The 26,218-nt window shown below is 34.8% G+C and overlaps 1 protein-coding gene across 6 annotated transcripts in view; it reads right to left on the bottom strand.

Moving 5' to 3' along the window:
- Window positions 1-24,714, bottom strand: part of LOC149535119 (Ribosomal L18p/L5e family protein) — a 44,588-nt gene extending 19,874 nt beyond the window's left edge. For 2 of the 6 annotated variants that reach the window (XM_089803716.1, XM_089803713.1), the window contains exons 1-2: window positions 24,552-24,714; window positions 22,663-22,788 (exon numbers count right to left, since the gene is read on the bottom strand). Coding sequence is in view for 5 of the 6 variants with exons in the window: in XM_089803713.1 (XP_089659839.1) it covers window positions 22,663-22,770 (108 nt within the window). In the remaining variant the exon portion in view is untranslated. Of the gene's footprint in view, window positions 1-22,662; window positions 22,789-24,127 lie in introns of all 6 variants that reach the window. The other 4 variants (XM_089803714.1, XM_089803711.1, XM_089803715.1 and 1 more) reach the window with 4 other exon arrangements.
- Between the last annotated feature and the right edge of the window lie 1,504 nt (window positions 24,715-26,218).

Raw genomic sequence — 26,218 nt, 5'->3', positions numbered from 1 at the left:
GGACCCCTTAATTACTCAATCATTGCTTGAGGAAGTAATTTTGGGGAGGGAAGGACTGTTATGTTCCCTCTCTAAATCATAATAATTAAAATTGAAAATAAATAAATTATAATATAACAAAGTTACAAAATATATGGAGACCAAAATCATAGACATAATATGATCAGCATAAACATAAAAAATCAATACTCAAAATATGAATAATAGCATAAGAAATGAATCTAATAGATATATGATAAAGAGCTGAAACTATAACAACAACGATGACATGGAGGAGTTACAAACATCAGGGAGTAAGAAGAGTTTGAGCAAACACTATATGTCAGGAGAAGTTTTGATGTGACATTTACAAATCAGCAAATTTATAAGTCACAAGAAAAATATAAATACAAATAAGGAGAATAATAATAATCCTTTATACTGGTGTTGATAAGACCCTTAACTCTATCACACATATCTGATGAAGAGAGACATTCATTAATACTAATAGGCATGATTGGCAAATACAAATTGATATTAAGACGCCGTTTAAGGATGATTGACATTATTGAATCCTAAAGCAAAAAATGCTATTGTCAGACGCGATTAGAAGATTAAGCAGTGGTTGCTAACTTATTAAGACATCAGTAACCGAGATCACAAGTAACTGATTAGAATGAATCCTAAAGCAAAAAATGCTATTGTCAGACACGATTGGAAGATTCAGCAGTGGTTGCTAACATATTAAGACATCAGTAACCGAGATCACGAGTAACTGATTAGAATGATGGAAGGGTGCGAAAATGAAATAAAGGTTGTTATAGAGAGACAAGGTCACATCTGTTAGAGGCATCACTTCAAATTTCAAAAGTACAAAATATAAGCAGAGTCTCTCCCTATCATGTAAGGGGGGAGGTGAATGTAAGGATAGGAGAATGTTATAAAGAATATATCTGACACTCTTCAGAAGGAAAAAAGAAAATTAGGAAAGATATTCGATACTCTTCTCAAAGAGAGATGAGGAAGGAATTAGAATCATGCATCTGAATATATAAAATAACAAACAAAACCAGAATTATTTAAATTACCAATTCGAGTGTGAATCTGGATGTGGATGCAAGAATCGGGTGTGCGGATGTACAAAAAATTTTGGGGGCAATGCAAAGAAATGAACGAAATATACTAAATAAAAACATTTGATAGGATGATACTTCACCAATACATATTTAAACTGAAATTTAAATAAATTATAAATAATAATTAAATATTCAATTAGATTATAAACCATATCATACACCATTCCACTGAAAATCATCACAATTACAAAATCAACATATAGTTCATGATTCAATGTTCATCACTCCAAATCATAATTATATGGATTAGGAGCAAAAAAGTATAACTAAAAACTCATATTTACACGTGTTAAATTGAAGTTCAATGGCAAAAAGTCTTCATTTTGACGTTTTTCTGGGTCTGAACCTGCAGAGGCATCCGGAAGCGGCCGGATGCCCTGTGGGCGCCATCCGTATGCACTCCCTCCACATGCATCCGGATGCCTGGGAAGCACCTCTAAATGGCACCCATAAGGCATACACCTCCACGCACATCCGAATGTCTAGGGAGCACATCTGGATGGCACCCACAGGGCATCCACCTCTTGATCAGCTCCCTCACACATCCAGCTCTGCCTCCAGCTCCAGGATGCCCACATCGGTAGCTAAGTGTGTGTGTGTGTGTGTAACAATAATAATCAGCAAAGTATATATATGTATGTTATATTTCAGATATACAATTGATAATACATAAGATATCTATATACATACATACATTTATTAAGGGATAAGGAATCATAGTTGATAAATATATTTATCACTATTTACAAGAAAGAGATTAACAGGAGAAGAATAAAAAAGAAGATACAGAGAATTATGAATATACAGGATAAAGATATAAATAAAGATATATTCCGTGAACAGTCGGGCATCATTAATAGACACCAGTTTATGTATTTATAAATACATAAATAAATATCAGGTATGGATAGAAACCTGAAACCCATAGCTGACATATATACTAAGTTGCCAGTTCGGGTTCGGCTCCAAGTTCGAGAACCGGTTTGCAAGTTCGTCAAAATTTTGGAAAGGGGTTTGGGTTCATTTGGGTTCATTAGTACAAAAAACATGTAAAAATTATTTTTTATAAATATATATATATACACACATATTTATGAAGCACGAGTTAAAATTAGAATGTAGCATAGTAGCATAAACACATTAAACAACAAAAACACCATAGACAATTAAACTTATAATCATAATGATCATATCATCATATAGTTCAATCAACTTCAACATCAAAGATTCAAAACATTTGACAAATTAACCTATTTGGAAAAATAAAATGACAATGAGAGGCCACCAAAAGCAATTCATAACAACTTTTAGGGTTGTGGACACCAAGAAACATTTAATTTTTGCCCAAAAAACACTTTCCAGCCATCTGCAGGGCCCAGTTCACAGCAGGTTTTGGTGCTGGTTTGCCCGGGTTCAAACCCAGTACAAACCCGCAAGGCAAAAAAGTACCCTGGTCGAACCAAGTCCGAAATGGACAAGAACTGCCAACCAATTCGAACTTTTACTGCTGCAGGGGGGCTGAGGTACCCGTGCAACTTAGCATATATATATACACACCATCAGATGTGCATGCTAAACTTATTATTAAATTTTAGACTTGAGAAAAAGGATCAGAGATGTATTCAGGGAAAGGCTAGAGTAAATTGCAGCCAATAGGTTGATCCCAAAATAGGGTGGGGATCAGCAACCCTGAGCACCTTGAAGGCATTGTCCCAAGAGAGGCTTAAGGGCATGATCTGTAAACTTTGAGGGAAAGCCTATTGAGGATTGGTATCCAAGCAATCTGATTACATCCAAAACATCCTTCTCAAACATAATAATAATAAGGTTAGCATGGATCCTTATTTGATTTATACATATACACATATGGTCTTTTGACTGACATTACAATAACATGAGTTAAATCCACATCTTTCAATTCAATGTATATTAAGAATAGGCTAATTTATGTTGAACTCGTCTAAATTAATAGGGACATTACAATACCTTATGTGTGGATTTATGGATATGTATGTCTTTGCTCTATGTCATGTTTTCAACATAATTACTTCATGTTAAATGTGTGCCTTCCTAATGTATGCCTTGTGTCTTGAATATGCTTCACATCATGTTTATGTGTTTTTAGCAAGTTTATTCCATGTATAACTTATGAGTACTTATAATTGTTTCAACGGCCATATTCATGCATTTAAATTAAAACAAGGTTCATGTTTTAGATTATCAAAGGCCTTCTTTCTGCAAACATGAGTCTCATAATCCACAAAATAACATTAGTAAGACACTAGTAAAAACGACATAGTAATTGTTTTTTATTAAGGGTAAAGCAGGTTTTGAAGGGATGTGAAACCCTATACAAAAACATTTTACCGAGATCTGAAATCCACTAACAGAAATCTGCAATAGATAGAGGCTAGAGCACATACAAACAATAGCCCAGCAATCAAGTAAATAACAACAGCCTACAAGAGACTAAACATGGAAAGCTCAAGGTGCACTAAAATGAGGCTAAAGCCCCCAAACAACTCATAACAGAGTGTTTTAACAAGCTCCCAAAATCTTAATGGGTTTTTGAAAGGTTCCCATAACCTTTCAAAGATGCAACCAAAAGACCCTAGGTCCATCCAAAGTCTCCACCTCAATAGATGCAAGAGGAAAGAAAACAGGAGTAAGACCAACATCAGCTACCTTGTAGCCAACAACCAAAGAAAGATCAGCATCAGCCCCCTTATAGCATCATGCCACCACCTCACCTCTCCCACAAACACTCCCTGCCTCAATAGGAGAGGCAACCACCTCATTAGGATCAACAAAAGAGAAACCCAGCTAATGTAGAAATAAATCCCCAATCCATCTCACAACCAAGATCTCCACCTCTACAAAGGAACTCTCCACCTCTGTAGGAGACTTGTGAAAAGAGGCTAGGGTAGTGATAAAGTAGGCCCTTCCAAAAAATCAGCATGCACAGGAAAAAGAGCCCTTACAACAAGCACAAATACACAATTCTCTTCTGAAACAGGAAAGTCCTTAACCAAAAATAGAAATCTAAAATTGGCCTTGACGAAATCAAAGCAATCAATTTTAGACACAAGGAAAAACACAAACCTAAAAAGGTATGATAGAAGAAAATTAAAAAACTACCATACACCACACAACAAAGCTGCTAAAAGCAAAAAGTCACCACAAAACATTGCACGACCAAGAACCAAAGGGAAAGCAATCCCACACCCAACAAACATGACTCTCTACTCCTTGGGAGCAATAAAAAAACCATGGCTCCAAAAACTGCATGGGCAGCATTATCAATAGATCCTCTTCAACCATGGCCAACTTTAGCACAAAGGAAAGGCCCTTAAAAACCATAGCAACAACAAAAATCACAGGAATCCTTAAAAACTCCGAGGAAGAGCTGACTACCATATTGACTACAGCCAAGAAAACAACATAATGCCCACTAGAGGAGGTCTTAACCTCCAAAGAACACACTATGCCCCAACAAAGAACAAAATGGGTCATGAGGATGCTGTTCCTGGAAAAACCAAGTCCGTAGACAAAAAAATATCTTATAAATCCCAAGAGAAGGACAACCGACCACACAAACAAATAAGCCTCAAAAGGAGTAGAAGGCTAAAGTCTTTTAACTATCTTGTTGGGTGAATACTTTGCAACCGACAGCTTTCAACCAATTGCAAAATAGTAGTTTTAACGGCAGTACAAGAAACATGGTCTCTCCTATTTGTAAGGGAAGGCTCCCCCTAATTTTTGCTACAAACAACAACTAACACTTAACTAGGATCTAAGATTATGTACACTGAGCTAATTAATAAAGTGTTACCTTATTTTACCCTCTTCTTTCAAAATAAGTGTTCTTCCGATCATCTATCTCTTTTTTCAAAATAGATAATCCTTCCTTAGAACAATCTTTCAAGTGCCCATTTATGACATCTCATGTGGATTTAGGAACAAAGATGGAATACACATGTAGCTCAAAGACTCCAATATTCACTACACCTTAAAAGATGCAAGCATATAAGATAAAAGCAGCATAAAGGCTACAAGAAATCTCTAGTTTGGCCATATAACACCAGCTTCAAACACATTATGCAGGTCAAAGACTGCGAAATCAGGTTTATATCTCTTTTAAAAACATCACAATACTCACAATCAATTCCAGATTAAAGCACATTAAAGATGCAAGCATAGAAGATAAAACCAGCACAAAGGCTACAAGTTATCTGTAACGTCCATCTTTCCTACCCTGAGTTCTCCATATTCAAAATAAACTAACTACTTATTCACATGCATGGGATTAACAGGTATAACAAATCAAGTTATAAACAGATTCACATGAAAGGTCTTAACTAACAATTGGTGATTTACTTCATTCGTTCAATTAAATAGTAAGGAATCAAATTGCATGAGAGAGAGAGAGAGAGAGAGATCGTTAACTAACTAATATGCTTAAAATATCGCTTCATGTAACTGAGAGGAATTAATGTAACTGCAACCATAATTGAATACATAACTACCTAGAAATCTTGAAATGAAACAAGAAGAAACACAAGTACCCACTAAATCGTGTAAGGCTAAAAGTGTGACACAATCTGTCTTGTGTAGTCTTGGCATTGGTAGGGAGGAGAAGCATTGCCAAAGGCTTAACCACCCAACCATGGACCTAGTGTATCACTCACTCACTCTCTCAACTGAGAATGGCCCTACTTTGCATGGGATAAGGCACAAGAATCCTGAGCATCTTGGTGTTAAGAGTGTCAATTGCTCAGCCGGCTAGAGAACCTTCCTATCAGCCTATCTATCCAACTGTCAATTATCCTGACCTCTAGTGATCATAGCAGCAATATCTGCCACCAAACATACCCTGGCCAAGGATTTACTTGGACACTGTGTGTCTGATCACCCCCCGCTCAACTTGACAAATGAGACAATACCCCATCTTTCCACCATGAGCTAACTAGTTCTCTATTTCAGTTTATATATTTCTGGTCTGATTCTGATATACATTTTGTTTATAACTTACAGATGATTTCAGGGCCATCTTATCTGGTTTACACCACTCATTTTGGCCTTGCATGGCCTTCCTTGATGGTTGTTGGTGTAATTACCAACATATACTAAGTTCGTTGTACAATGCAAAAGTTTGTCAAATTCCTTCAAGAGCAACCTTATGAATACAAGTATGTAAAACAGTGACCTTCTCGCCTGCTACACATCTAGTGGAGGAGATTTTCCATACTCTCAACGGCACATAGAAGGGTGGAGCTGTAGCATGTGGAGTGTGATTGCACACGGTTTGTCTCTTATTGATGTTGTACGGAAACAAATAAAAAGTAGGGAAATATAATCCACTTGAGCTGACGGCTCATCCCATGACGATCATGACTATGCCCAGATTTTCAAGCTCTGCTTTATCATCACACTTGTCTGTTTGGACCAACAGAACAAGAATGACCTTGATGCAATTATTCAAACTATTAATGTATGACAGTAAAGGCATGGAAGAGTCAACAATTACGACTTGACAGGGTTGGGCTGATATATGAAAGAGATTTCTTTCTCAACTTCAATCGCGAGCCTTATAGTATGACTTATTGACCGCTGCTCAGTGCTTATGGCAGTAATTAACTTCTGATAAAAACTTCGAATGGAATAGCAGAAACTTTTAAAGAGAAAAATGAGACCAACATCAGGAGTGACTGCAATTCGTCAACTTATAGAACAATGTTTGATTATGGGGAAACTATGCCCGACCAAGAAGAAGTTACGTACATGAGAGATTGTGAGGTGGCGGAGATAAGTTACAATCTTGGAATAAAATACAAAGGCCGAATGATAAGAATGATAAGAGGCCAAAAATATTAAAGAATTATAAGAGGTCGTTGGACTTAATGAGATAATTTAATTTCCTTGTCAAAGGTCAACCAAAACTATTATATATATATGTATGTATGTATGTATAATTTAATTTCCTTGTCAAAGGTCAATCCAAACTATTATATATGTGTGTGTGTGTGTGTGTGTGTATTATATATGTATATATATGTATATATACATATATATATATATATATGTACATATACATGTACATATACATATATACATATAATATACATATATGTATGTATATATTTACATATATACATACATACATATATGTATGCATATATGTACATACATACATAGATGTATATATGTACATATATGTATGTATGTACATATATGCATACATATATGTATGTATGTATGTACATCTATACATACATATATATACATATATAATATATATGTATGTATGTATATGTATACATATATATACATATATATGTATACATATACATTTATATACATATATATACGGGTTTTCTTATACACATGTATATGCATGTGTGTTACATTGAAGTATAAGTATACTTGTATGTACATACGCATTTATAGTATATATATGCACATATGTGCTACTTCAAGGTACACGTATACACACACATGTATGTGTACAATACGGCAGTGAGGTATGGGGAAGCAGTGTATCAAACCATAAATGGTGACAAATTGAAAGAATTTAGAAACACTTCATCACAACTAATCTCAAAATCAAATCCACAGTTCCATACTATAACAACCGGTTTCCTACTAACTAAATTTCAGTATTGAACTAAACTAATTTCTATTCCTTATTCACATGATTAAGATTTTCCAACGGCTATATAAACTGAAATAATTCTATATTAGAATGCTGTAATATCAAAAATACAATTTGAAAACATTTTCAACTAATTCAGCTGAAAGTAAATATTTAACTACCTCTAATTTTAACCAAAATAAATGGCAAATGATCTTGAAAAGAAATTCAGAATTGAAATGAACATTTAACTATCTCAATGTGTTAACTATTTTTAAAACAAACAACTTTTGAACTTGAATTGAAATAATGAACTTTCAGGATTAAGGGATCATACAGATTGATTTGTAAAGCTTCCTCATTAGGTTGTCCAAGCTCTAGCTTTGGTGAGAGGAGAAGCATTGGCATAGGCTTAACCTCCTAGCCGCGAACCATTACTTATCCCCATAGGTTCTAATTAAATAGAACGGCCCTCCCTACCCCGAGGTCGGGCTTGCGATGTTCATTGATCCAGACATCAAAGTATCCAGGTGGGTTGAGGTCCCAACAGTTATTTGATGAAATAACTGAAGCGTCTGAACAACAACAAGATCAATTGTTCCAGCAAATCTGCCTATTTCCACCCTAGGCAAGGATTTCATAATGTGGGTTTACAACCCAATCTCCACCACTCAGCTTGACAACTTATTTCAAAAGGGGAACTTGCATGAGCTAATGCATTAGTTTAATTAGATATGTATTGTTTACTGATATCATTCTTGTATTTTCCTTTTACAGGTTCATCTACACCTCCTCACCATAATCAGGCCATCAAGCCGGTGATTCCTTGGTGCCATCAAATTAGCTTTACTTAGAGACTTTTCACCATATTCTGGCATTTGCCTGGTGATTACCTTAGTGCTTACAGTTCATTATCTCAAACTCTTTTAATAATTTTTATAGCAAGATGTATGTGATTTGTACTTGAGGACAAGACATCATTCTAAAACGAAAAGAAAAACAAGTAAATGTACATTCGATCAATATGAGAGATGTTTGATTTAACATATGTTAATGATAATGATAATGAAGTAATCAGTGGGCAGATTGGAAACAAAATAGCTCCATTGTTTATGACTGGAACATTCATACTTCAATTCGAAGATACAAGGAAAAGATTAACTGGTTCTAAAATGCAATATCATATATTCTAAGCGGTATTTCACATAAAAGACTGCCGACCCAGGATAGCAGGCATGATATCATGGAAGTATAAATAAAAGAAAATTAAGAACGATATAAGAGTTGGATTTCTTACTCGAATCTCTCTAAAAACCATTCCTGAGATGAGTCTGCACTTGATTAACTGCCTACCCTGGCTCTGCAGATTGTAAATGGATTCGATCTGACTTCAAGTGGATTGCAAGCAAGGCCAATCTCAATCTTTGCAAACGGCTAACATAAAGCTTCGGGTTGCCAGGAAAAGAATGCTGGTAAGGAATATAGATGCAAGACGCCAAAACAGGATGATTGCCGAGAATGAATAAAGGTTTATTTAATAGCCAAAGCCCGATCTTACCGCTACCATCAGTTTCAAGATCAAATTCGAATCTTTATCAATTCGGCTAAAAGAAAGAAATTAGAAATGGGGGAAAATGGAAAAAGAAAAGGAAGATGAAGAATTTTTAAAATAATTCATATTATTTATATCTGTTTTATTTTCTTGATTAAGCTTATAGATATGTAATGGTAAGGTGACATTATTGGATTAATAGTTTTAATGTAATGGTGTCACTTTATAATTATTTATCTATGATCATAGTTAAGAGAATAAAATAATATAAATGATATTATTATTTAATATATTCTCAAAGGTAAGTATTTATGTTTATTTTGTATTGCTTTTAATATATTGTTTTTACTTATAGCTCATGCCGTTTTACCGTGAAATATGTTGCCAAGCCCTAATGACCTTGCTAGGATGGTTTTTAGGTCAAACCTGTCGTTTCTGATGACTGAACCTTATGACCATCCCATTCCGATGACCTCGTTTCGCAATGCTTCCCCTCTCTCTCCAGTCTTCATCCTATAATCATTCAAAACGACATTCTCGCCAAAACATCAATTCAAGATTTATAAGTTGTTAATTAAAATCATCATAATAACTAACTTGTTCATCATATATGTACAACGACTACCATTAACTGTCTCTATTTCACATGATCATGAATAAGTTAATACAACATCTAGAATTAACTAACACAATTTCATATGATGATTAGATCAATACAACGGGCTATAATTAACTGATTCAAATTCACATGAACATGAAGAAATAAATTGGGTTCAATGGCTATAATCAGCTTAAAATTTTAGGGCAAAAATTGGGATGTAACATATACGAGATTAGTTTAGCAGAGGTGGGCATCTTCTCGTTGGAGGCCTCGGCAATTGTTAGAGCTATCTAAAAAAAGTGAGTAAAATGGATGCACAACGCTAGCCTAGTAGGGTGGTTGACGGAGAACTAGCTCGTCGGAAGAAGACATGGAAGAAACAAAACAATAAATGGTTCAACAAGTGGAACGTTGTCTACCAAGAGTGCCCGGAAAACAATTCTGAAATAAAAAAATGGGTGGCAAGAAAAATTAGATTTGTCATGTTGGCAAACCAATTAGGTAGAAAAAAAGCCTATTATGTCAAAGAATTTAATCCCACATGCGAACATGACAACAAAGAATATTTAGTAGCCGAGATCAAAGGAAAGGCAAAAATCCTAATCGCTCAATTGAGATCTGGTTCCCACCGTTTGAGATGTGAAACTGGTAGATGGAAGGTCCCTGAGGAAGAGTAGGAGGACAAAATTTGTAGATTTTGCAACAAAGGTGTGGTGGAAACAGACTAGCACTATCTGAAGGATTGTACAGCATACGAAGACATTCGCAGCCAACACAAAGAAACGTTAAAAGTGAACAACATAAAAGACCTTTTTCAAAGGACCAAGAATCCTCAAGGGGGGCCATTTTACTTATGCAGATTCACAACAAGAGAGATAGGCGAGAGAAATCACATTAGACTGACTAGGAGTTTTTGTGGGTCCCTTAGGCTTATGGCCTCGTGGACGTCATTAAAAATCTTTCATTCATTCATTGAATAAAGCAAGTATAAATGTACCTAGGTGTACCATGGGTATTATTTATAACATAGCACATCCGCCATCACATGTTGCAGATTTTCCAATTTATATTTTAAAGGTAACGTTATCTTTTCTATAATATTTGTTTATGCAAATGAAACATGTGTGAGCATTTGATGTCGTAGTTAGCTTATGGTGGAAACTTGGCATGTCTAGTTTGCCCCAGTTTGCTTTCCCTTAACCATAGTGGTTTAGACTCATAGTTGATAGTTCTCAAACAAGTTGGTGCCCTATTCCCTTTCCGCCAATGCTTCCTCCCTTCGTCACACTCCTATAAGCAGAATTACATGGTAAAAGCATACTTCCTCATTATTCAAATGAAATTTAGTTATTATAACTAATAACCATATTAACTAACCAATCCCAATTCATGTAATACCATAGCAATTAACCAACATCTTCCATTTCATATGAAACATAATGATTAACCGATAATCCCATTCATAAGAATCAAAATGAGTAACTAATGTAACCAACCAATTCGGATTATTTTGAAATATCAACGGTTAAATGATATTTTCAAAATCAGCATAACAGGGAATGTAACATTATTTCTTAGTTTGGACATATAACACTAGCTTCAAACACAATAAGCAGCTCAAAGAGTACAAGATCGAGTTTGAATACATAAGAGTTCTAAACCCAATAAGCAGCTCAAAGACTACAAAATTGGTTTATAACTCTTTCAAATACCACAATACTCAATCAATTCTGAATAACATTGACACATACCAACTTGTTCCAATACAAAGATTGAGAGCAACTTGCCTCTTTTAATGATTATAATCCAATTTACATCTAAAATCGCAGTTTAAATATTTCCCAAACTGTTAAGAGTTTTGTTGAATGGCCAAAAAGATGATCATTTATAAAAGAGAGGCTATGAGAAAAAGAAGGGAGACCTACAACCAAATTTGATTTATTCCACATTAAAGTTCTAATATGTTTTGACTTGTAATGTGATTAGATGTAATTACATATCCCCTAAGAAGCCGAGTTCGGACCCTACAACTTAGGTTCGAGACCAGGTCCGGACCCTATAGCTTGGGTACAAGTCCGGGTTTGAGCTCAGGTCCGCTTCAAGTCTGGGCAGGGTCCCTGTCAGCGACTATGGGTCCACCCAAGTCTAGGCAAGGTCTCTGTTGGGGACTGTGGGTTCGCCCGAGTCCACGAGATTCGAGCTTAGGTTCGCTTCAGGTTCGGGCAGGGTTCTTGTCGAAGGCTATAGATCCACCCAAGTCTAGGTAAGGTTTATGTTGGGGAATGTGGGTCCACGCAAGCGCAAACTCAAGCAGACCTACAATCCCCAACAAAGACCCTGCCCAAACCCACCACGAACCTGCGGCCCGTGGGGCCAAAAAAGTCACTTAAAAAACATTAAAAAATGATGTTTTATTAGTTTTTTTTGTTTCTAACCTTAAAAGAAGCCTAATAAGTAATCTGATGAACTAGTTTACGTTTTGAAATTTCATTTTACAATTTAGTAATTCAATGTATGATTTTCTTTACAATCATGAACATAGATTAATGAGCAAGTATTTAATGTTTATCTTTGACATTTGGCATTGATCAATGATCAAGTAACATTGATATATTCATACTATGAAATGACTTAGTTAATTTTAAAATTATGCACATTTCTCTTTTTTTTGCATGTATATACTCACAAACCCACTCAAGAACTCAAATGGGAAAAAAAAATAGCCCAAACCCACGAACCCAAACCCCAACCCCAAATCGATAACTTAGCATATTCCCATTTTTACATGTAAGGTGTCAAAACTTAATTACATAATGAATGGCGCAAAACAAACTATGTCTCCAAAAGCATGACTTCATTGCCATCATCCTTTGTCCCAAAGGTCTTCATGTTGCAAAGTTACCAGTGCTTGGAGTCTTCAGGTCCCAATATGTGGATTAGAGTATTTGAAATGGAAGAGCATCAATGGGTATGAAGCGTTCATAAAGTTGGACAAGAACTTGACTCAAACCATGAGACAACTAAGAAAAACCTCACGAAGGTAGCGAATAAGGTCAAAAGTGACTAAAGATAGACCAAGTTGTGATTAGAATCTCAAGATTTGAGTTACATCTGCAATTAGACTTCACATGAAATCAATCCTTAGAGACCTGAATGCAAAAATACATAGTAGATAATATGCAATTGGGGTTTCAAGGCCTTACTACAATTGCAAAGGGGATTCAACATGTAATCAAGTACTAGAGACCTGATTAAAATTGTAAACAATGCATGTTGATATGCAATCAAAGACCCGACAGGAAATTTGCTAGGAGGAAAACATGCAGTCGGGTCCCTAAGACCTGACTACAATGGTGCAAAGAGAATCGATGACCTATAAGGAGGGCAAAGAAAACTAGGTTGGGTCTCAAGACCCAACCAACACTTGTGATTGCAGTGGAGTGACTTGCAATTGGATCTCAAAGACACAATTGCAAATGAGATATATAATTGAAATTGTCATCAGGTCTTAGAGACCTGATTACACCTAAGAACGCAAAGAGAACTTGCATTCGGGTCTCCATGACCTAACTACAAACATGCAAGGTAAGTGATATGCAATCAGGTCCTCTTAGAGACCTGATTACACCTAAGAGCGCAAAGAGAACTTGCATTTGGGTCTCCATGACCCAACTACAAACATGCAAGGTAAGTGATATGCAATCGGGTCCCAAGGACCTGATTGCAACTGGGAGTACATTCTCAATGGGTTTTAGACCCTAAATATCATGTAAAATGTAACGTGTAAGACGAGTCTCAGGACCCTATCTGCACCTAGAGACTGTACGCAAAGCTTGCAATCGAATCCTAGAGACCAGATTGCACTATGTTAACACAAGGCAATACTTGTAATTGGATCTCAGAATCCCAACTACACCTGATTGTTAAGGCAAACCACTTGTAAGCCAAAATTTGAAACCTGACTTGCAAGCTACTGATTATAAGGACACTTGTTATTTAAGAACTAACTCGGAATACATGGACCTAGCCTACAAAATGGGCAAATCTCATAAAATTATCCCTTAATTCTTGCCAAGCAAAAATTGGGGACAACATATTCAAAACCATGAACTAGGGCACAATAAGCTCCACCTTAGCCAAAGAACTCCCTAAAAGGAAGGCCCTAGCAACCAAAAACAAGTGGGCACAAATAGAAGGCATAAAGGTCAAAGAAGAAACCTTAACACCAAGGTCAACTACGCCAGAAGACTCCATCCAGAGAAGTGCCAAAGGAGAAAACAATGCAGCAGCAGCATCTACAAACACCAGATAATGAAACTCTGCAATAGTACGCAAAATGTGACCACAAATGCCATGGAAATCTATAAGGAGAATGTGTGAGAATACAAATGCTTAACACCATTATAGTGATGGTAGGTTGCCTACTAATTGTCATTATATTGATTGTGTGTCAAATATTTTAACAACTCTTCAAGGAAGTTGTTAGTATAGAATTTAATATAATCAAGATATTCAAGGAAGAAATCTAGACTAATTGTTTTCATGGCATGCCATGCTGGGCCTTGTGGCAGTTGTAGTCAAAGTAATGAAGTTGTTCATGTTGTCATTAATTGTATCATGTCTATGGATCCTCTTGTGCATGCCGAATTTACAGCTATCAGAAAAGCATACAAAGTCAAGGTAAAAAAATTCAAATTTCAGAAAGTGAGGAAATATTAGCCACTTTTCAGCCTCTGTTGACAATGAAAAGTCATGCATAGAAAAAAGACTGTCCAATAAGGCAAAGACAATGAAGAAAGAAAAATCAATTATTACTGAGTAACCCAGCAAAAGCTAATAACAAGGAGGGTCTAAAGATTATAAATCTTCAATGGTTGACCATCATATTGGCAATGAATCCAATCAACAAGATTAAAATCGACATTGCTTGAGAATAAGCAATATTGTGAAATAGGAATTAATAGTAATTTAAATATAAGAAATAAATTAAATTATAATTATAAATATATAAGAATTAAATTAAAATTAACATATAACATAATTAAATTTCAGTTAAGTCTAATGGATGGTCAAAAGGCATGAAATGAGAAGTTCTGACCCCCTCAAACATGAGATATAAAAGGGAGAAGAGAACTTCATTTAAAAGGGGCAAGAGAGAAAGGAAGAAAAATAGGAAGGTGTGAATCAAAAAAGAAGTAAGGAAAGAAAAAAATGAATGTGATGGATTCCTAATTTGAAATTAGGACATCCATCTGATCACTCCCCATAAATTTCTATCTTCATTATAATCAATATTGTTAAGGCTTCATTTTTAATATCCTGATGGTTGTGAAAGCTCTGCATTGGTAGCCAAAGATTTGTATCTCTTACATTGAGATGAACAGATTTTATGGTTTGCTGCAGTCATGAAGTCTCTTAAGAATGACATCAGAAAATACATTACAATGATTAAATAAGATAATATCCTTCCTCAGACAAGAGTATGGAAGCCCTAGAGAGCTGTTATTTCCTATCGTCCTCCTAGTACAAGAAAATCACATTTGGCAAATGCTGTTGCTACAGAGGCAGATTCAAAAAAGTTATATATCTTCCTTTGACCTTGTTTCAAAATTGATTAATGAAGGTATTTAAAGCAATGGTATTAGATATGAAGATTGCTTGCAAAAGGCGAGTCTTACACAGGTCTTGCATACAATTATGCCCAGCTTTTTCCGAAAGAAATACAGGTACTACCCCGTAAACAGGGAACAAACTCATGTGAAGAGGAAGCTATGAAGTTCCATATAAGTGCAAACAATTAGAAGATAAGTGCTGTGGAAAAAAACATGAATATTGTGCAAACAAAGACACACAATTAACACACAAATGAAATATATATGCTTCCAGCAGTGACTTGAATATGTAAAAGATGATTCAAAAGGGGGCTTTAGTTTCAGTGAGTCCAGGGACAATCATTACATAAGTTTGTAAGCAATCTATTTGTCGCACCAAGAATGGTGATATATGATGGAATGATATTGCCAGCAAAAGAAAAATATCGTGAATAACAGTAGCGTAGTTTGCTATTTATATTTTATTATTTTGGGAGTCGATATGAATTTCAAATCATGCATCAATTTAAATATTCAGACAAAGCAATGATATGTGTACAAGTCAGCGATATAAGACAAGGATAAAATGAAACATATGCTAGCGTGGATAGTTTGGATAAAATCAATACCTCAGAAGCTGACAAAGTTGGAAAAGAATCTTCTACAACAATGGGGATTATCTATGGCTAAGGGCATGGAACAACGAGAGATACTATTTGTCGTAAAAGCCTAAGATATTATACTTCATCGAAATGACAAACAGACAAGGAGGACCCAATGGTAGAAGACTAATATTTGATTGCAAGTAGTTTTGTATAAATACAAAATTGTGAAATGATCTAGCATCTGGTGATTCACGTTAACTACAAATATTATTGAAATGTCAAAGACAAGAATATTTTTTAAGACAAGAATTGGATAAACATGTGGAATTGTAATTAGAGAATATATAATTTATTTATAAAAAGGAATAATCTTCAAACTTTGAAGAGACGCACTCTTCTATATTATCAAATATAAATAAAGTGATGAGGAAAGACAAAACAAGACAAGACATATTCGAAAAAGCATTTGAAGAAGAAATATTTTATTTTTACTTGTAAGGAGGAATAAGGAGTGAAAAGATTATTTTTTATGTAAATTTATTTATTATATTTTAATGATAAATAAAAGCCTTTTTTGCTTTTTGTTTATTTAAAAGGCATGGAGATTTAAACTACAATTGATTTGTCCTTTATAATCATCTTTAAATTCCATAAACAATTTAAATGTCAAATAAGTGAACACAGTCATTTAGAATCTTAAATGTGATCATCATAGCTATGGTGAAATATCGAATTGTTTCCGTAATTGTGTCCAATTTGTCTCCCTACCATAGGAGTTAGAGTTCAATATGGACTAATTTAAGATTGCATATATATTTGATTTGTCGCATCTTGATTATTAAATTGTTGACAGTATAATCCCGTAGCACTTTATAAAGTTGTACATGAAAATCTTCATTGTAGTTGACTATATTGCCCAAATAAGTAAAGGCATTGGTCTTTTGAATCATTGAAGTATTATTATTGGTTTATATTTAAAGTCATAAAATCTATATCTTCCTTCTTACAAGCATCGAACCAATTGTTAAGAACCATATACAAAACATTCAATTATTTCAAGCAATTATACAACTTTATTTTGATCGAGTTCAAGGATTCTACCAGCCGAAGAACTCACAAGGCTTAAATTTGCTATAGAAAAGCCTTGAACCAAGCAATCAGCATTTACGGTGAGGGTGTAGCCAGCCTAGGTGTAGCAAAGCCTAATGTAACATCTAGTTTTCTTGGGTCTTAATTAACAACTAACATACTCAAAGAATATAGTTGCTCTTCATTTTCATGGAAAACAGTTAAATCAGTTTCGTTCATACGAAAGGGATTGACGGTTAAAATCAGTTAAACAAAATTTCTTAACTAAAAACTTAAAACACCATCCAAATGAATTTACTTCAGAATTTGAAATCCACATACCATGAAAACTAAGATCGAAATCAAACTAGGGATGCTTCTACAACTACTTGGGTTAGTCCACAAATACCACTATAACATTATCACAAAACGACTTCCATCCAATATTGTTAATTCAAAAATCAAAAGACAATTATCATTAAATACCACCATATAAAATTAGGGCATCACTTACCACTGTAATCATTAGAGCATCAATTTCCATTGGATCTTTTAGGGCTTCTGATACCGTTGTTTCACGTAGGGCTTCTGATACCACTGATTCAAATAGGGCTTCCAATACCATGGGTTCAATTAGAGCTCCATTTATCACTCAATCAATTAGGGCTTCAAGTTCCTTTCCTTCTGATTACTTAACTGTTTCTGACAACCAATTGAATGTATGACTTATCTTTGTCCGATGCACGTCTAGTAACTTATGGAGAGGTGAAACATTGTCAGGGGCTTAACCACCCAACCTCGGACCAAATTTTATTCCCACATGATCTCTAATGAGAAAGGCCCTCCCTACCCGAAATAAACAGGGGTCATCTTGTCATCAGCTAAGCATCCTAGTATCTAGACACATCTCTCGACTTGACAGCAGGAAATTACATTTAATGAAATAATGCATGAGCTATTTAATAATTCATATTAAAAAGATAAACATTGTATGCCTTAACTAATTCAGTTTTCTTGTTATTGTAGATTCCTTTCTCTTACCTCTCCACCCTTTTTCTTGGCTTTACAACCAGGTGAGTCTCAGGTATTCGAAATCCCAAAGTAAACAACTCCGTCAAATATTCAAGAAGATTACATTTCTCCAGCCCTTCACAATCTGTGACTACATGAACATGTTCTTTAAAGATTCTAGATGTTGATTGTTTAATTCTAAATTTAGTGGCTTAAAGATTTTTGGATCCATACTTCAATTCCTAGGTTATCACCTGCCATGAACAAGGCTAATTTAAAGAAGTTCAATTAGTAAATTCAAACAAGATATCAATTTATGGCAAAAGGTTTGCTTCTTAGCATTTCACATTTTGTAATTTAGAACTTACAGGAACTCTCTGAATTTTAGCTTCCATTGGTTTAATGCTTTATAATTCCAAGACTTGGTACTTTACTACTAATCATAACAAGGTTTTCCTATGATTATACAAGATTGAATATAGCTTGCAATTCTATTGTTAATGAAATAGCAAAAAAAAAAAACTTAACTGATTATGAAGGAAAATAAATTTAACAATACGGAAAGACTGATCATTCACATGACCTGACATACTATCTAGAGTTACTTGAGCTTTGCTGGACACTAGATATTTGATCTTCTTCAATCAAATTCTCAAATTATAATCACAACTTCAACTTCAAAAGAATAAATACGGCAGCATGCACAAAACGTCGAAGCAAACTGATGACACAAAGTTAACACAAACATAAATAGACTTACAAACATGAAATAACCGAAGCCAGCATTGATGATGCCAAATAAGCATCCACAAGAAGACCTAAGAAGGAAGAATAAGAATATCCATATGCTGACAGAGAAGTCACAAGCCAACAAGGCACGATGCTAAAACACAGAAGGCGGGTAATCCAATGCATGATTGACAATAAGGAACTCGGAAAAGGAAGAATAAGTGAATGTCAAATGAACCATCAACTTCTTGTGAAACCAATCCACTCACACGCATGGATCACTCTTAGGCATCTACAACAAGGCAATCAGTATATGAATTACAACAACGACTTCCAGCCGTAACCGTAGTGTAAGAATACAATATCAATCTCAACGTAGACAAATATCACCTACGGCAAGGGATGGAACCAAAATAAATAAGGAAGAAATGATAACAAATAGGGAGATCGGAAATGTGTTCTCCTCCCCTATAGTAGCAAGAGACTTCCCCCCTCAATAATCAATCCAAGCTCGGCCTTAAAAGAACAAGATGAAAAAAAATGCAAGGTAGGAAAAAATCAGAGAAAAGAATATTGTGCTCGACCCCTCTCACGGCTTCCTTAATAACTTAGTCGAGACCCCTCGGCTTCCATCCGTTTCCAAGAAGTCTATTCGAATTCAAAAACATAAATTCAATTTAACATGCCAAATATTAATCAGTTAAAAGCAAGAATAATAAAAAGAAAACAATAGAATTGGAAGATTATAATTCAAAAATTATAATAATTCAAATGTTATTATAATTCGAATATTATTAAAATCTTATATGTACATGTAACATCACTTTATTAATTATTAAATTATAATGGTGCCAAATCATTTTTATATTATATGCACGTTTATAAATACTTATTAAAATAATATGATGAAAGATAAATTAAAATCCTTTGAGATATGTTTTATATTTTAACCCAATTATTTTAAGTAATTTAATTATTTAAATAACTCATGCGGTTCCACAGATGTATCCTATTTCAAGTCGCTAGGTCCTCTACCCAGTGATGGTGATGCTCCTGCCTAATTATTTTCTGACAATGCTTCCACCCCCTTCGACATGTTTCCTACAAGGAAATTCCCCGCAGTTAAATTATTTAATCATAATTAATCGTAACAATTAACCATCTTCTCAATTCCATGAATTCGTGATTAACGATCAACTAGCATGTTATCTTCACTTGAAATCATAACAACTAACTATCTTACCATATAGCCAGATTATAACAAATTAAACTACCAACTGACTTCATGTGAACGTCAACAACTATATTTCAAATTAGATCAAAAATTGGGATGTAACACCTAAAGTACAGGGGAATCAAGGTTATTCCTGTTCATTGGCTAGAACTGATTGAGAGATCCTATCAGAGAATTGGCAAAACTCCTAGATTTCCAATTTGTGATTTTGGGAACCAAAATAATGAAAGGAGTGACTCCTTCAAAACGCTAAAGTAATGAAGGATTGTGACTCTTCCAAAGGGTGATAATAATGGAAGGTTGTGACTCTTTCAAAGGGCAGAAATGATGAAGGTTTGTGACTCTTTCAAAGGGCAGATATAATGAAAGGTGACTCTTCCAAAAGGTAAAAATAATAAAGGGTTGTGACTCTTCCAAAGGGCGGTAATTGTGAAAGATTGTGACCATGATGAAGAGGTGTGACTCTAATTCACATTGGAAGATATAAAAGAGAGAAAGTTTCATGTGAGGACATTAATGGAAGATCAATTAGGTGAATTTGGTATTATCTCAAAGGCAATAGCAAAATGCAGTGACTCAAATGGTGAACCTTTCACCAATAAAATATAAAGGACATTTCATTCCAAGCATTAGAGGAAAACTTATCAGTCGTCACTAACCAATCCATCCAAACAAATCCTTCATCCACCAATCTTTAATCCCTCAAGAAATCAAGCAAACAAACATCAAATCCACGTCAATCATCACTTCATCTTGGAATCAAGAAAACATACAATTCAGAAATCAAGCATCACACTATCAAATCAGCATTCATTCAATTATCATCCACCAATCTATCAAACTAGCATCCATTATATCGTCACTTTTCAATCATCTAATTTAACAATTACTTAATCATAACTCACCAACCCCTTGAACCATCAAATCAAAGGAATTCATTTAATCAATCAATCATTCATACAAATATATATCATTCAGCAACAATTGAATGATCAATCAAGGAAAGCAATTTAATTAGCATTGGTCCTCATAATGAGCAAATCAGTTCATAAAAGAATCAACTTTCAGGCACATAGATTGATCAGATCAAATTTTCTATTTTTTGCAGGTAACGGTATTGTTGTTCAATTGTGGTATGCATGAGATATATGCTTAATGTGTGCATGGTGAAGATGTTATCTAACAAATTAATTTCTTATGTATTTAATACAGTTAATAATGTGAAATGATTATTGATCTTGATTCTTCATTTATCAGTCCCAAGAAAACATTCATAGGTGGGTTTAGAAAGGAGATGCATTAGTAAGAACTGATACAGGTTTCCCTTCTAAGTACACCACCCCCGTGGATGAAATTGTCTTGGTTGGATATTCCTACCCTTGTAGGCCAAGGAGTCGAGTTGTCTTGGTTGGATGCTCTGCACCCTTGGGCTTAGTTGTGGATGGCCTCAAGCACCCTTTGTGTTATCCTCCCCAGTCCCCATGATGGTTGGTTGTAGGAAGTGAAACAAACAATCACTGGAGAATGGAAGGAAATATGTTAGGGAGAGGTGGCAGACATGGATTCCCCTTAATAAGTAGACCACCCCAATGGATAGAATCATAATGGGATGTTCTTGCCGCTTGTGACCCAAGGGGTGAGTTGTCTTGGTCAACTGCTCAAGGTCTTGGACTTTACTGGGCAGAAAAGTCTTCTTCTATAACCATAACTCCCTTGAATCAAGTAGTCCACCCCAAGGGATGGAATCATCACAAGGATGTTCTTGTTGCTTGTGGGCCAATGGCGATTTGCCTTGGTCAGGAATTGCACGCGCATCAACCTAATTGAGCTGAACATTAACCAAGCACCCTTTCTGGATTTCCTCTCCAAACCCTAAAAATGATTTATTACAGGAACAAAACCAAGGATGATTATTGTACGATTTATCTAAAGAAAATAAGATAATTATTGGAACATTGGTGCTTATAATTGTCTACTGGGATCCCCAACCCTTAATATAAATAATTGGTCTTGTGAATTATATTTCAAAAATTATCTAACATGGTTGCAAGGTCTAAACCAAGGTTTATGTTGATAACTATATTGCATTCCTTATTTCAATCAATTTGTGATTTTAGGCAATATCCAAGATTCTCCCAGAGGGGAACATTACAAAGTGAAAGTTTGATACTGAAATCTGAATGTAAGTAAACTATCCAGTTCCATTTGCAAGCTAGAACTGCTTTAGCAGCTGAGAGAATGAGTCAATATAAAAAAGAAAATAATGCAAGTTAGTTCACTTTTACCATTGTTGCCTAGTCAATGAAAACTTATTGGTGAAGAATATTGGTGGTATTAAAATACTACTGGATAACACTTTCTTAGATTCACCGTACCTCTGTGTCACTGTTCCAAAGATTAGGAATGTTTGTTATGTTCCAATTTAAGTGCCTGAATTATTGTTCTTTTCTTCTCTAAACCATGAATAATTAAAGGCATACTTCAACCACACTTATTACCATACTTTGTTGAGAGAAAACGCTAACCTTTCCACAGTGAATCTCCCTTGCAAAGATAGAAGGGGCATCTTGATGAACTATGCCTAATGTACGTCCACAACTGTTCCACGCGTTTCTTGCTAAATGCTTTAACATTTTATACGATAGAAATCCCTGCAACAAAAATGTCTCTTTTGAGTCTCTTGTCTCAATGAAGCATTTCTACCATTATCTAGCTACATAATATTCAATCAGCATAAGGAAGACCAACACATTCAACTATAAGTGCATATTTGATCACTACAAAGATTATAAATTAGTTTCCTGAAGCAAAACAGACACATTTAAATCTTTTTGCAGACTTAACAGTGAGGAGAAATATTTTACAATGATTCTTCTAATTGAAATATACTAATGCTTACACCAAATGAGGTGCAAAGGTATAGGCAATTGTAATATATGCAAACATTTTATAGTCAACAGTTAAAAGTTTCTATTGAGTAAGAAACTGAGCAATTTCCAAGTGCAGATTGTTCAAACTTCAAAATGATTATCTTCGAAACTCTGAAGGGCTTTGTGTGCCTTCTTGCTACATTCTTCAGAGTGGAAATAATAGGTTTGTGGTTAGTGGCTAGGGTTGTATTTACAGATTCTAATATAACCCACATGTCAAGTTTCAGCAAACAAATTAAACAAATTAATTATTACAATAATACATATGCAGGGACAAAAGCTCACAACCAAATATCTGTTTTTTGAAATAGTAAATACCAAAGGGAGAAAAAATTAGGAGCAGCAGAAAAAAGGAAAGAAGAACATGAGAAATATAATTGCAAGATGGAGAGCAACTGAAAGGAGGGAGGAGAAGGAATGGGAAAATGTTCTAATCATTTATCAGTGTTTAAGTTAAAGATATGTATGCAAGGCTAGCACAATGTCTGATTTAGTTTTGGACAAAGCTTCCTTCCTTCTACCTAGCACTAAACCTTGGGACTCAGAAAACCCACACCCATTCGGCAAAAATTGAATCATAGCAATTTTTCATCACTTCCTCCAAGTTTCTTCTGCTTTGGCTAGTGGTTAATTTGACACACCTCTGCTCAGGTATGCAAATAATTCAAAAGGCATTACCGTTATCTAGCATAAAGATATTGACCAAGAAGACAAGCAATTGAAGTCCCAAGGTCAAGGTTAGACCACATTCATTTTACTGTGAAGAAAAAGCTAAAACTCAAGTTTCTATAGACCATTTGCTGATACATTAATAATTCAAAAAGGTTAAAATTAAACCCTTTCACAGAAGATGTGTTGGAAAATCCGCAGACCGTGTTTTATTTTCTTCCAATGATGATTAAGATGGCTACAAGAAAGTTTTTACGACTGCATGTTACTTTAATGTGTTTTCTATGTTCCAAAATATTTAGGGGGTTAGATTGCTCAAGCCTGCAAGATCAATGAAAATAAAATGCCAGAGAATCATGAGTTATCAAAAAGAGTACAGAGCAGAAGAAACCTATGCACAGCGGTTAGTAGTAAATGCAATCTTGATAGAGGATTCTGGCAAACACCCAAACGGTCCAGGAACACCGTATAGATGATATAAGGAAAAATCAAACCCGACCTTTTGGAACTTCTCTACACAGTCCAAGCCTTTCCAAGCTTCTCCTAAAATCGTTGCGCCCTCTAGCTTGCTTCCCGTACGAAACAGTGGAATCGCACAATTCAATGCAAAAAATTGCAGACATACACATTACGAAAAATCCACAAATCCTACATTGAGAGCTCCATACTTGTGATTGTCTGAAGATGCCACTAAAACAGAAGAAACGAAAGACAACTATTATGCAGTAGAGATGTACACGTAAACCCTGACCCTTCAAAGCAGTGGAAATTTCTCAGTAAAAACAAAAGCAGGGGTTAACGTTCATATAGCGTACTTCGGCTGTAAATTCCACTTGCTCCAAAGAGCATTCTGGTGGCGATGATTTTATGATTGATACTGGTAGGTTTGTAGCGTTTATGTCTTGTCACCGCGCCATTCCCTGCCACTCCACTCTGCAGGAGTAGGATTCTTCGAGCCCAACACCTCTTTCCCGCAATGAACTCTAGTCAAATTTGCAGCCATTTATACTCTTCACGACATTAGACATGACAAATATATTAATATGCGAAAAAAATATTATGAAAAATTATGTATTCTTAAAATTATATCTAAGATGACAAATATTAATATTAGGCCTATTAGTTCCAGCATGTAGCTGTAACTAGGGTTCGTTTGTTTGCTGTAATAGGAATAGGAAATGTATTCTATTTTTTGGTACCTTAAATCGGAATAGGGAATAGGTATACATATTCTAATTTTACACTTAAAATGAGCATATGTCCATTCCAAAAAATAGTTGCTAATTATTCTTTTTTTTAAACATCTTTTTTTAAATAGTTTTTATTATATATATTTGTTTTAAAAAATGAAATAAATTATATTTCTCATTAACTTCAATGAATAAAATTAAAATGAAAATAAATTAACCTTTTTACCATTATTGAAAAAATGAATCAAAAAATAATAAATTAAAACAAAAAGATTTAAGGGAAATATTTTTAAAAATACAAAATTTAACCTTATTCATATTCCATTTTTGTACAATCAAACAATGGATTAACATATTCCCAATCGAATTCCAAGTGAACCAAATAGGATTGGTATTGCCCTTTTCTATTCACATTCCCTATTTCCATTCTCATTCCATTTTTCTATTCTAATTTTCAATTCCTATTCCAGCAACCAAATTAATGGAAGATTATAATGCAGCTTGTTACTATCTCTTCTCTCAGTGTCTCTCAAGGGGTTTGAGGCAAGGTGATCCATTATATCCTATTCTTTTTACTATCATGGCTGATAGTCTTGGGAGGTATATTGGCAGACTAGTTTTGAAAAGGGAAATTTAAGGTGTTAGGCCTACTTCCCCACCACTTCTCTGTTCTCATGAACAATTTGTGGATGATATTATTTTCATGGGAAAAGTTGATGTTAGGGAGGCAAGGAGTCTTTAAAAGGCTCTAAATTTATAGTCTACAATCATTGGGCAATTGATTAACTGGGATAAGAGTTCTCTCTTTTTTATCAATATTCATTTTCATAGGCAATGAAAATTTGCTAACATTATGAGTTGTTCAATAGGTTCATTTATGAGCACTTACCTTGGTCTCCCTTAGGGATTTAGTCTTTCTAAATCCTTTTGGGAGGATTTAGTGGAGAAATTCAACAAGAAATTAGCTAGTTGGAAAGAAAATATGCTGAGTCAAGCAGGCAAAGTGACTTTACTAAAGGCTTGTTTTCAAAGTCTCCCTACCTATGCTCTTAGCCTTTTCAAAAATTCCAGCCAAATTTGCAGATGCTATTGATAAAATCCAAAGAAACCTTTTCTGGTCAGGTACTAAAGAAAAAAAGAGAATGACTTTGATAGCTTGGAAAAAGTTTTGCAAACCCAAGATTGAAGGAGGATTGGGAATCGGATCAATTAGAAGTATGAATAAAGCCCTCTTGGCTAAACAAAGATGGAGGGTGTACCATGATGAGAAAAAATGGAGTTCTATCTAGAAA

This window comes from Cupressus sempervirens, chromosome 10, assembly GCF_028749045.1.
Source record: "Cupressus sempervirens isolate cs-2001-9-10 chromosome 10, ASM2874904v1, whole genome shotgun sequence".
NCBI classification, from domain to species: Eukaryota; Viridiplantae; Streptophyta; class Pinopsida; order Cupressales; family Cupressaceae; genus Cupressus; species Cupressus sempervirens.
The sequence above is the reverse complement of the archived record's forward strand: the minus strand, read 5'-3'. Positions and strand labels throughout refer to the sequence as shown.